A 13,933-nucleotide genomic window follows, 5' to 3' on the forward strand; every position below is an offset into this window, starting at 1 on the left:
CTGTATATGGGGTGGATCACTGGTAACTACTGTACTGTATATAGGGTGGCTCAGTGGTTACCACTGTACTGTATATAGGGTGGCTCAGTGGTGACCACTGTACTGTATATAGAGCGGCTCAGTGGTTACCACTGTACTGTATATAGGGTGGCTCAGTGGTTACCACTGTAGTGTATATAGGGCAGCTCAGTAGTTACCACTGTACTGTATATAGAGCGGCTCAGTGGTAACCACTGTACTGTAAATAGGGCGGCTCAGTGGTGACCACTGTACTGTATATAGGGTGGCTCAGTGGTTACCACTGTACTGTATATAGGGCAGCTCAGTAGTTACCACTGTACTGTATATAGGGCGGCTCAGTGGTGACCACTGTACTGTATATAGGGTGGCTCAGTGGTTACCACTGTAGTGTATATAGGGCAGCTCAGTAGTTACCACTGTACTGTATATAGAGCGGCTCAGTGGTAACCACTGTACTGTAAATAGGGCGGCTCAGTGGTGACCACTGTACTGTATATAGGGTGGCTCAGTAGTTACCACTGTACTGTATATAGGGCGGCTCAGTGGTGACCACTGTACTGTATATAGGGTGGCTCAGTGGTTACCACTGTAGTGTATATAGGGCAGCTCAGTAGTTACCACTGTACTATATATAGGGCAGCTTAGAGGCTCAGCGATTATCACTGCAGTCCATTTATCGCAGCTCAGTGGTAGCACTACAGTAGATACAGAACAACACCATGGCTCAGTGGTTACACTGCCTATTTATAGGGCAGCATGTTTGCTCAGTTGTCAGCACTGCACTATATAAAGGGAAGCATGATGGCTCAGTGGTTAGCACAGCACTATATATAGTGAAGATCAGTGGTTTTGCCACTGTACTATGTATAGGGCAGCTCAGTGCCTAGCACTGCACTATACACGGGGCAGCATGTGGCTCAATTCTAGCACTGCACTATATATAGTGAAGCATGGTGGCTCAGTGGTTAGCACAGCACTATATATAGGAAAGCACGTGGCTAAATTTTAGCACTGCACTATATATAGTGAAGCATGGTGGCTCAGTGGTTAGCACTGTTGCTTTGCAGAAGCCGGGACCTGGATATAAATCCCACCAAGTATGACATCCCCAGAATGTGAATGTTCTCTCTGTGTTTGCCTGGGTTTACTCCGGTTTCCTCTCACACGCCACAGACCCAGTAATGGGGATGTAGATTGTGAGCCCTGATGGTGACAGTGATGACGATGTCTGTACAGCGCTACGTATATGATGGTATGATGGCGCTATATATGTAAGATAAATAATTACCTCCCAGGATCATTTTTTTTTTTTTTTCAATAATCTTTCCGCAGTGATTCAGCGTTATAGAGAAGTCCTCCTGATGACAGGTGTGATCAGCGGTGAAGTGCAGCTCTATGGATCCCCAAAACGTTGCCGACTCCAGATCCTCCTGAAAAGTCTCCTTCCACTTGTCCGATGGCAGCTTAGTCTGACCTTTATACCACTGAACGGTGCATTCTCTGGGATACAAGTGACTGACGTCACAGGATAAGGTCACCGCCGAGCCGGACTCCGGAGTATGAGGACGACAGCGAATATCAGAGACCTGAGGTTCAGACACTGCAAGACAGAAGGTAGAGCTGTATGAACAGTACAAGAACGTGTCATATACAGTACAAGGACGTGGCGTATACAGTACAAGGATGTGGCGTATACAGTACAAGAACGTGTCATATACAGTACAAGGACGGGTCATATACAGTATTATATGTAGTATATATATATAGTATTTATTATAATAATAAATAATAATAATAATAATATACAGTACAAGGACGTGACGTATACAGTACAAGGACGTGTCATATACAGTACAAGGACGTGACGTAGTGTACAGTGGAAGGACGTGGCGTATACAGTACAAGGACGTGTCATATACAGTACAACGACGTGACGTATACAGTACAAGGACGTGGCGTATGCAGTACAAGGACATGTCGTAGTGTACAGTGGAAGGACGTGGTGTATACAGTACAAGGACGTGGCGTATACAGTACAAGGATGTGGCGTATACAGTACAAGAACGTGTCATATACAGTACAAGGACGTGTCATATACAGTACAAGGACGTGACGTATACAGTACAAGGACGTGTCATATACAGTACAAGGACGTGACGTAGTGTACAGTGGAAGGACGTGGCGTATACAGTACAAGGACGTGTCATATACAGTACAAGGACGTGATGTAGTGTACAGTGGAAGGACGTGGCGTATACAGTACAAGGACGTGTCATATACAGTACAAGGACGTGACGTATACAGTACAAGGACGTGGCGTATGCAGTACAAGGACATGTCGTAGTGTACAGTGGAAGGACGTGGTGTATACAGTACAAGGACGTGGCGTATACAGTACAAGGACGTGACGTATACAGTACAAGGACGTGGCGTATGCAGTACAAGGACGTGTCATATACAGTACAAGGAAGTGGCGTATGCAGTACAAGGACGTGGCGTAGTGTACAGTGGAAGGACGTGGCGTATACAGTACAAGGACGTGGCGTATACAGTACAAGAACGTGTCATATACAGTACAAGGATGTGACGTATACAGTACAAGGACGTGGCGTATGCAGTACAAGGACATGTCGTAGTGTACAGTGGAAGGACGTGGCGTATACAGTACAAGGACGTGGCGTATACAGTACAAGGACGTGTCATATACAGTACAAGGAAGTGGCGTATGCAGTACAAGGACATGTCGTAGTGTACAGTGGAAGGACGTGTCATATACAGTACAAGGACGTGGCGTATACAGTACAAGAACGTGTCATATACAGTACAAGGACGTGACGTATGCAGTACAAGGACATGTCGTAGTGTACAGTGGAAAGACGTGGCGTATACAGTACAAGGACGTGGCGTATACAGTACAAGGACGTGACGTATACAGTACAAGGACGTGGCGTATGCAGTACAAGGACGTGTCATATACAGTACAAGGAAGTGGCGTATGCAGTACAAGGACATGGCGTAGTGTACAGTGGAAGGACGTGGCGTATACAGTACAAGGACGTGGCGTATACAGTACAAGAACGTGTCATATACAGTACAAGGACGTGACGTATACAGTACAAGGACGCGGCGTATGCAGTACAAGGACGTGTCATATACAGTACAAGGAAGTGGCGTATGCAGTACAAGGACGTGGCGTAGTGTACAGTGGAAGGACGTGGCGTATACAGTACAAGGACGTGGCGTATACAGTACAAGGACGTGGCGTATACAGTACAAGGATGTGGTGTAAACAGTACAAGGACGTGTCATATACAGTACAAGGACGTGGCGTATACAGTACAAGGACGTGGCGTAAACAGTACAAGGACGTGTCATATACAGTACAAGGATGTGGCGTATACAGTACAAGGACGTGGCGCATACAGTACAAGGACATGGCGTAAACAGTACAATAACGTGGCGTAAACAGTACAAGGACGTGGCGTATACAGTGCTAGGACGTGTCATATACAGTACAAGGACGTGGCGTATACAGTACAATAACGTGTCATATACAGTACAAGGACGTGGCATATACAGTACAAGGATGTGGTGTATACAGTACAAGGACGTGGCGTATACAGTACAAGGACGTGGCGTATACAGTGCTAGGATGTGTCATATACAGTACAAGGACGTGGCGTATACAGTACAAGGACGTGGCGTATACAGTACAAGGATGTGGTGTATACAGTACAAGGATGTGGTGTATACAGTACAAGGACGTGGTGTATACAGTACAAGGACGTGGCGTATACAGTACAAGGACGTGGCGTATACAGTGCTAGGATGTGTCATATACAGTACAAGGACGTGGCGTATACAGTACAAGGACGTGTCATATACAGTACAAGGACGTGGCGTATACAGTACAAGGACGTGGCGTAAACAGTACAAGGACGTGTCATATACAGTACAAGGATGTGGTGTAAACAGTACAAGGACGTGTCATATACAGTACAAGGATGTGGCGTATACAGTACAAGGACGTGGCGCATACAGTACAAGGACATGGCGTAAACAGTACAAGGACGTGGCGTATACAGTGCTAGGACGTGTCATATACAGTACAAGGACGTGGCGTATACAGTACAAGGACGTGGCGTATACATAGTAACATAGTAACATAGTTAGTAAGGCCGAAAAAAGACATTTGTCCATCCAGTTCAGCCTATATTCCATCATAATAAATCCCCAGATCTACGTCCTTCTACAGAACCTAATAATTGTATGATACAATATTGTTCTGCTCCAGGAAGACATCCAGGCCTCTCTTGAACCCCTCGACTGAGTTCGCCATCACCACCTCCTCAGGCAAGCAATTCCAGATTCTCACTGCCCTAACAGTAAAGAATCCTCTTCTATGTTGGTGGAAAAACCTTCTCTCCTCCAGACGCAAAGAATGCCCCCTTGTGCCCGTCACCTTCCTTGGTATAAACAGATCCTCAGCGAGATATTTGTATTGTCCCCTTATATACTTATACATGGTTATTAGATCGCCCCTCAGTCGTCTTTTTTCTAGACTAAATAATCCTAAATTCGCTAATCTATCTGGGTATTGTAGTTCTCCCATCCCCTTTATTAATTTTGTTGCCCTCCTTTGTACTCTCTCTAGTTCCATTATATCCTTCCTGAGCACCGGTGCCCAAAACTGGACACAGTACTCCATGTGCGGTCTAACTAGGGATTTGTACAGAGGCAGTATAATGCTCTCATCATGTGTATCCAGACCTCTTTTAATGCACCCCATGATCCTGTTTGCCTTGGCAGCTGCTGCCTGGCACTGGCTGCTCCAGGTAAGTTTATCATTAACTAGGATCCCCAAGTCCTTCTCCCTGTCAGATTTACCCAGTGGTTTCCCATTCAGTGTGTAATGGTGATATTGATTCCTTCTTCCCATGTGTATAACCTTACATTTATCATTGTTAAACCTCATCTGCCACCTTTCAGCCCAAGTTTCCAACTTATCCAGATCCATCTGTAGCAGAATACTATCTTCTCTTGTATTAACTGCTTTACATAGTTTTGTATCATCTGCAAATATCGATATTTTACTGTGTAAACCTTCTACCAGATCATTAATGAATATGTTGAAGAGAACAGGTCCCAATACCAACCCCTGCGGTCCCCACTGGTCACAGCGACCCAGTTAGAGACTATACCATTTATAACCACCCTCTGCTTTCTATCACTAAGCCAGTTACTAACCCATTTACACACATTTACAGTACAATAACGTGTCATATACAGTACAAGGATGTGGTGTATACAGTACAAGGACGTGGCGTATACAGTACAAGGACGTGGCATATACAGTACAAGGACGTGGCGTATACAGTACAAGGACGTGGCATATACAGTACAAGGACGTGGCGTATACAGTACAAGGACGTGTCATATACAGTACAAGGACGTGGCGTATACAGTACAAGGACGTGGCATATACAGTACAAGGACGTGGCATATACAGTACAAGGACGTGGCGTATACAGTACAAGGACGTGGCGTATACAGTACAAGAACGTGTCATATACAGTACAAGGACGTGGCGTATACAGTTCAAGGATGTGGCGTAAACAGTACAAGGACGTGTCATATACAGTACAAGGACGTGTCATATACAGTACAAGGACGTGGCGTATACAGTACAAGGATGTGGCGTATACAGTACAAGAACGTGTCATATACAGTACAAGGACGTGTCATATACAGTACAAGGACGTGACGTATACAGTACAAGGACTTGGCATATACAGTGCTAGGACATGGCATATACAGTACAAGGACGTAGCATATACAGTAAAAGGACGTGGCATATACAGTACAAGGACATGGCGCATACAGTACAAGGACGTGTCATATACAGTACAAGGAAGTGGCGTATGCAGTACAAGGACGTGTCGTAGTGTACAGTGGAAGGACGTGGTGTGTAGAGTACAAGGACTTGTCGTAGTGTAGAGTAGAAGGATGTGGTGTGTAGAGTACAAGGACTTGTCATATACAGTACAAGGAAGTGGCGTATGCAGTACAAGGACGTGTCGTAGTGTACAGTAGAAGGACGTGGTGTGTAGAGTACAAGGACTTGTCGTAGTGTAGAGTAGAAGGATGTGGTGTGTAGAGTACAAGGACTTGTCATATACAGTACAAGGAAGTGGCGTATGCAGTACAAGGACATGTCGTAGTGTACAGTGGAAGGACGTGGTGTGTAGAGTACAAGGACTTGTCGTAGTGTAGAGTAGAATGATGTGGTGTGTAGAGTACAAGGACGTGTCATGTACAGTACAAGGAAGTGGCGTATGCAGTACAAGGACATGTTGTAGTGTAGAGTAGAAGGATGTGGTGTGTAGAGTACAAGGACTTGTCATATACAGTACAAGGAAGTGGCGTATGCAGTACAAGGACATGTCGTAGTGTACAGTGGAAGGACGTGGTGTGTAGAGTACAAGGACTTGTCGTAGTGTAGAGTAGAATGATGTGGTGTGTAGAGTACAAGGACTTGTCATATACAGTACAAGGAAGTGGCGTATGCAGTACAAGGACATGTCGTAGTGTACAGTAGAAGGACGTGGTGTGTAGAGTACAAGGACATGTCGTAGTGTAGAGTAGAAGGACGTGGCGTGTAGAGTACAAGGACGTGTCATGTACAGTACAAGGAAGTGGCGTATGCAGTACAAGGACATGTTGTAGTGTAGAGTAGAAGGATGTGGTGTGTAGAGTACAATGACGTGTCATATACAGTACAAGGAAGTGGCGTATGCAGTACAAGGACATGTCGTAGTGTACAGTAGAAGGACGTGGTGTGTAGAGTACAAGGACATGTCGTAGTGTAGAGTAGAAGAATGTGGCGTGTAGAGTACAAGGACTTGTCATATACAGTACAAGGAAGTGGCGTATGCAGTACAAGGACGTGTCGTAGTGTACAGTAGAAGGACGTGGTGTGTAGAGTACAAGGACTTGTCTTAGTGTAGAGTAGAATGATGTGGTGTGTAGCGTACAAGGACTTGTCATATACAGTACAAGGAAGTGGCTTATGCAGTACAAGGACGTATTGTAGTGTAGAGTAGAAGGATGTGGTGTGTAGAGTACAAGGACGTGTCATATACAGTACAAGGAAGTGGCGTATGCAGTACAAGGACGTGTCATAGTGTACAGTAGAAGGACGTGGTGTGTAGAGTACAAGGACTTGTCGTAGTGTAGAGTAGAATGATGTGGTGTGTAGAGTACAAGGACTTGTCATATACAGTACAAGGAAGTGGCGTATGCAGTACAAGGACGTGTCGTAGTGTAGAGTAGAAGGATGTGGTGTGTAGAGTACAAGGACGTGTCATATACAGTACAAGGAAGTGGCTTATGCAGTACAAGTGTGGTATAAAATAACAGCTGTCAAACACCACAGTATGGGACATCACACTGTATATAGAGACATCACACAGTATGTAAGGAGACTGTGGAGCCCTCACACTGTGTGTGTAAGGAGGCTTTGGGGTCCATCACACTGTGTGTAGGAAGTTTGTGGTGCCTATCACACTGTGTGTTGGGAGGCTGTGGGGCCCATCATAGTGTGTTGGGAGGCTGTGGGGCCCATCATACCATACCTCCCAACCATCTCTTATACTGCGGGACTGTCCCGATTTTGGGGCTGTGCCCTGCAGTCCCGCACGGGACTCTGCTTCTCCCGCACAGCCAGCAGGAGAAGCAGCCGACACGCCCCCTTGTATTAGGCCATGCCCCTCCGTATCTTCTTCCGGTGCGGTGGTTCAGAGAAGGAGAGAGGACATTCTGAGGTAAGTGTGTGTGTGTGTACTGCACACATACATGCAGCTGGCCCTGCTCTGCTCACAGTAGAAGGCATTATAACCAGGAGTAATGGCAGCAGTTAACGCAATCCAGTGCAGCCTGTTAGTCATAGGCACAGTATATATATGTATCCTTTATATACTACTGCAGTTATGGAGTGGAGCCAGTAGATAGTGGTGTTGTCTGACTGCATGCTGAGTTCGCAGAGCTGGGCTACATTGCAATGTGCAGGATCTCCGAGGCAGCAGTGTGGACAGCGACAGGTGGTGAAATCTTTGCCTGCATTGTAAGCAGAGCTGCTGGGACACATCTAGAGCCCCAACTGTACACTGGCATCTGTTATGATCAGGTGACCTTGGAGCAGCATGAAAACTTTCACTGGAGTAGGTGGTAACTATACTGACCGCAAACCCTGATCTTATCACCACAACTAGAAGTAGCCGTGGGGTGTGCCTAACAAAACCTAGACACCTCGACACAGCCGGAGGACTAAATACCCCTAAAAATGGAAATAGGAATACTATCTTGCCTCAGAGCAGAACCCCAAAGGATAGGCAGCCCCCCACAAATAATGACTGTGAGTAGTAGAGGAAAAGACACACGCAGGCAGGAAAACAGGATATAGCAAAAGAGGCCACTTCTAGCTAAATAGGAAAGGAAAAGACAGGATACTAAGCGGTCAGTATTAAAATCCTTCCAAAAATATCCACAGCAGAAAATACAAAAAACTCCACCACCTAACTAAAGGTGTGGAGCGTATATCTGCAACTCCAGAGAATCCAGCAAGACAGAGAAAAACACTGACACAGTCTAAGCTGGACAATAGGAAACAAATGAATAGCACAAAATATAAGCGCTACAGAAAAAGAAACAGACACTTATCTTTGCTGAATTGGCAGCAAGCAGGAGAGGCCAGGCAGAGATCCAACACTTCCCAAGAAACATTGACAACTGGCAAGGACTAATGAGTCCTGCAAACCTAAATACCCCAGTCAGAATTGCAATCAGCAGATACACCTGTCCAGGGCCGGCGTCAGCACCCGGCACAGCGGGCAAATGCCGGGGCCCTGGGGAGAGGGGGGGGCCCACTCATGCTGTCATAGATACAGCTGGGAGAGCAGAGCAGGAGATAACATGCTCTCTCCCCCCACAAAGTCACGCTGGCTGCGTTCTCTTAACCCCTATGTGCCAGCTCTGACACAAGCATCTTCTCACTCAGTCAGTGCAGCCAGGCAGGCACACATAGAGGTTAACAGAAGGCAGCCAGTGTGACATTGTGGGCGGAGAGAGCACGTTCTCTGCTCTCCCCCCTGGGTGGCTGCAGACAGTGCTGAAGTTTATCAGGCAGATTCCGGAGGAGCTCTGTCCTACTAGTGCCTGAGTGACTGCAAAGGTATCCAGCAGAGCAGTGGTTGCAGATGGACTTGTGGCTCAGTCTGCTGCTGTCTTTCTCCACTGCCTAAAAATGTGGGTGATGTCTGGAGGAGCAGCTGGTGGGGTGCAACCTGCAGCCGCCCAGCTCACCCAGAATACATGCATGCTGCACCAAACCTGCACCAGTGAGGTAGGAAGAAGCTTAACCCCTTCCCATCTGTATGAAGGTTATTGCTGAACCTTAAAGATAACAATCCGACCCGCATAAATGGGGTTAACCAGATGCCAGGAGGAAGGGGAGCTGCTGCCATGGATAAAACTGAGCTGTGGGCTGTACGTTGGGGCCCCGTGGCCCCAGGCTGGTGACTGGAGGGACTCTGCCCAGTGCTGGCATGTGGGTGATTTCTGCTCCGGAGTCTCAGCTTCTCTCCTCCAGGTCACACTGTGCAGTCACAGCAACATTGGTTGTCTCTGTCCAGGTCCCAGCAGCTGCCACTGCTCCCACCAAGGACATGGCATCACTTAACCCTTCCCCTGCAGCCACCGGCAACAAATCCACATTATTCCTTGATTAAATCAGGTTCCAACCCAATAGAGGAGCAGACATTTCCTGCTGCCATTAGGGTCCGGGAGGGGGTGACATTGGCTGCCCTGCTACTCTGTAGTGGGGGGTGACAAGTGTAACATGGGGTAACGATGATGGAGAAATGCACAGGATAATAGCGAGAGCGACAGAAGGCAGTGTATGGTATGGAGCAGTCAGGGGGTGGGCTGCAGGATCCCCCCATACTGTACATGACTGCTCGGGACAGGGAGGCGTTTAATGAGCTTCTAATGACGGGGCACTAATTGGGTCATTAGGGTTTGTGGAAAGGATTCAGCATCAGGTCCCTCATTGATGCCCGAGCCGCCTGTTAGTTTGTAGCACAGATCTGTTGGGGCCGCAAAACCAAACAACGTTGTTTATGTAGAAAAGTCTTTGTTTCATAGAAAAACTCAAAACAGAAAAGCACCTCTCCTGTATATATACACTGCACAGCACCTTTCCTCCTGTATATATACACTGCACAGCACCTCTCCTGTATATATACACTGCACAGCACCTCTCCTGTATATATACACTGCACAGCACCTTTCCTCCTGTATATATACACTGCAGAATCTACAATAGCTGTCACTCATGTAAGAAGTGAAATCTGGCATTGTACTATACATTTCTCTGCCGTATCTGTGCATCATAAATCGGGGTATGTGTTAAAGGGGGGGGGCCCACTGAGACTCTTTCGCCCGGGGCCCTCGAAAACCTGGAGCCGGCCCTGCACCTGTCCAAGACTGCAGCCCAGGGACAACTGCATTACCATCTACAACCACCGGAAGGAGCCCAAAAGCAGAATTCACAACAGGCATCATCATGAGTGGCCATACATGATGGTAATGCAGTTGTCCCAGGGGCTACCAGGTACACATAAAATTGGCCATTTTTATGCGCTAAACGCTCTCATTTTTCATATTTCTAGTGCAGTAATGCAGTTCAAATTTCGTGTTTTCAAGTTTGCATGTTCTAGCGCTGCAGTGTGCTGCCTTATTTACTTAACTATATACGAGTTGGCGATTCTAGGTTCAGCACCTGTTCACACTGAGTCTATGTTTGGATGTGCCGGTCAGGTTTTTGAAATGTATTCTCTAGCCTTCTGATCGTGCACTCCGCCTCCTAGCCACAGGTGTTTTAATTACAGCAGGTTCAATACCCCTCCACAGAGAGAGAGAATTTTAGTCTAGGAAGAGGTTTCACATGTACCCATTCAGATGGAGACGTTTATTCTCAGCGAGGTAAGGCAAGTTTAGGACCTGGTATAAGAGAGACGCCGTAAAGTGGCTACCAGGTACACATAAAATTGGCCATTTTTATGCGCTAAACGCTCTCATTTTTCATATTTCTAGTGCAGTAATGCAGTTCAAATTTCGTTTTTCAAGCTTGTATGTTCTAGCGCTGCAGTGTGCTGCCTTATTTACTTAAGGAATTTTTTATTGTCCTGTGATTAGGGTCTCTGTTGTGATGACCCTTCATGGTCTGAGGGGCAAGTTCCTTAGTTGATGTAAAAAGACATAAATCCATGTGACACATTCATTCCTGCATTTAGAGTGTCAAAGGTCGTCATCAGTTTATATTCCCAGACTCTTCTGTCTCTCTGGGATTTCAAATTCCCCTTTATCACAAGTAATTTCATGTCCATAATGTTATGATTTGGGAGACAGAAATGTATTGCCACAGGTAGATCCATTATTTTTTCTCTTATTGTGTGGCGATGAGAGTTCATCCTTGTTCTCAGTTTCTGCCCTGTCTCCACCACATACAGACCCCCAGTTGGACATTTATTACATATAATTAGGTATACCACATTAGAAGTGACGCAGCTGAAAGTACCTGGGATCTTGTAGTCCTGATGTGAGTTGTGATCTTTATCTTGTCCGTGGTCATTATAAACAGACGGGTTTTACATTTTTTCTGGTTGCAAGGAAAGGTTCCTGCAGATGTTGGAGAGGACAGGGAGCTTCTGACAATGCTTCTTAGATTTGGGGGCTGCCTAAAACACAGTATTGGGGGGTCTGGAAATACGGATTGTAAGCGGGCATCTTTTTGTAGTAAAGGTTGTAATTTCCGTGCAGCTCCCCTCAGCACCTCCAGATTTGGATTGTAGGTAACCACTAGAGGCACCCGGTTATTTTCTTTAGCTTTGTAATGTACCAGGTGATTCCTTGATATTCTGGTGGCTCTTGTGATCTGATTTTCAATTGTTCTTGGATGGTAGCCCTGATTCAAAAAGGTCTTTCTGAGGCGATCAAGGTGTTTATCCCTATCCATGGGGTTGGAACATATGCGATTGTATCTGATGGCTTGGCTGTAGACAATAGAGTTTTTATGTGTTTTGGATGGAAACTGTCCCATTTAAGGTATGTTGGACGGTCAATTGGCTTCTGATACAGGGATGTCTCTATGTTATTGTTCTGCAGCTTAATGATGGTGTCCAAAAAGTTAATTTCTGTGCAGGATTAGTTGAGTGTCAAGTTCATGGTAGGATGAAATTGATTAAACTGTTCATGGAACGTCTTTAGCTGCGGCTCAGACTCCGTCCAGATGATTAAAATGTCATCAATGTAGCGGTAGTACGCCAGAGGCCTGATGGGACAGGAGGACAAAAAGTCGCTTTCAAGCTTGGCCATGAAAAGATTTGCATACTGTGGGGCCATTTTACTTCCCATTGCTGTCCCAGTCTCCTGTAGATAGATCTTCTTGTCAAACTCAAAGTAATTGTGGGTGAGGATGAATTTTATAAGTTTCACCACAGAATTTGCATCAGTCCCTGCGTTTTCCAGGAAGAATTTGCAGGCATTTAATCCATCCTGGTGTAGGATATTGGAGGACAAAGATTCCACATCCATGGTGGCCAGGATGGTTCCTTCTGGTAGAGGACCTATTGCTGATAGTTTATTCAATAGGTCAGTTGTGTCCTGAATGAAGGCGGGTGTATCTTTTACCAGGGGTTTAAGAATACCCCCTACCCATCCAGATACCTGCTCAGTAAGGTGACCACACATGAGATAATTGGTCTTCCTGGGTTTACAGATTTGTAGATTTTGGGAAGCATGTAGAATGTCCCTGTTCTCGGACTTTCTGGTATCAGGTCATTGGTTCTTATTGATTCTTCGGGCAGACAAGATACCAACTTGTTTAGTTCCTTGTAATAATCCTGTGTAGGATGCAACTCCAATTTTTTGTAGTAGTGTGTGTCCATAAGTTGTCTGTTTGCTTCCCTCATATAGTCTGATGTATTCATCATGACTACTGCACCTCCCTTGTCAGCAGGTTTGATGATGATTTCTTTGTTGGTTTTCAGAGACTGTATGGCCTTTCTCTCCTGGGCACTGACGTTGGATGGAAACTGTCCCATTTAAGGTATGTTGGACGGTCGATTGGCTTCTGATACAGTGATGTCTCTATGTTATTGTTCTGCAGCTTAATTATGGTGTCCAAAAAGTTAATTTTAGTGCAGGAGTAGTTGAGTGTCAAGTTGAAGGTAGGATGAAATTGATTAAACTGTTCATGGAACGTCTTTAGCTGTGGCTCAGACTCCGTCTAGAAGCAGAAATATCTACAGGTAACTTTGACATAGTGGGAATAACTGAGACATGGTTAGATGGGGGCTGCCGTTGCTTGAAGCATCCAACGTCAGTGCCCAGGAAAGAAAGGCCATACAGTCTATCATACATTGATTACATTTTAATCATCTGGACGGAGTCTGAGCCGCAGCTAAAGACGTTCCATGAACAGTTTAATCAATTTCATCCTACCATCAACTTGACACTCAACTACTCCTGCACTGAAATTAACTTTTTGGACACCATCATTAACCCTCCGTCACATACAATATTCGGACTAACGAGTTCACATACAATGTGCCTGTCAGGCGCCTGCTGGAAAAATACCTATAATATCTAATGTTTGCAATTTCAGTGCTCTAAAAGTGATCAGTGACCTTCATAGGGATGTAATAAAAGAGACTACACATAATCAGTTGCAAAAAAAAACATTTACTTAACATAAAACTAATAACTATGAAATACAAACTTTTCAAAACTCCCGCCAAATAGTCCCCAGTTCGACTCTCTCAAAAAAATGTACAAAGAAAATTTTTGAACACAA

The 13,933-nt window shown here is 45.6% G+C and overlaps 1 protein-coding gene across 2 annotated transcripts in view; it reads right to left on the reverse strand.

The window, feature by feature from the left end:
- NCR3LG1 (natural killer cell cytotoxicity receptor 3 ligand 1) overlaps positions 1–13,933 on the reverse strand; it is a 127,642-nt gene that overhangs the window by 19,633 nt on the left and 94,076 nt on the right. For both annotated transcript variants that reach the window (XM_069739742.1, XM_069739743.1), the window contains one exon: positions 1,310–1,621. In XM_069739742.1, coding sequence (XP_069595843.1) covers positions 1,310–1,621 — 312 coding nt within the window. The remainder of the gene's footprint in view (positions 1–1,309; positions 1,622–13,933) is intronic.

Source organism: Ranitomeya imitator, chromosome 9, assembly GCF_032444005.1.
Source record: "Ranitomeya imitator isolate aRanImi1 chromosome 9, aRanImi1.pri, whole genome shotgun sequence".
In the NCBI taxonomy this organism is placed as follows: domain Eukaryota; kingdom Metazoa; phylum Chordata; class Amphibia; order Anura; family Dendrobatidae; genus Ranitomeya; species Ranitomeya imitator.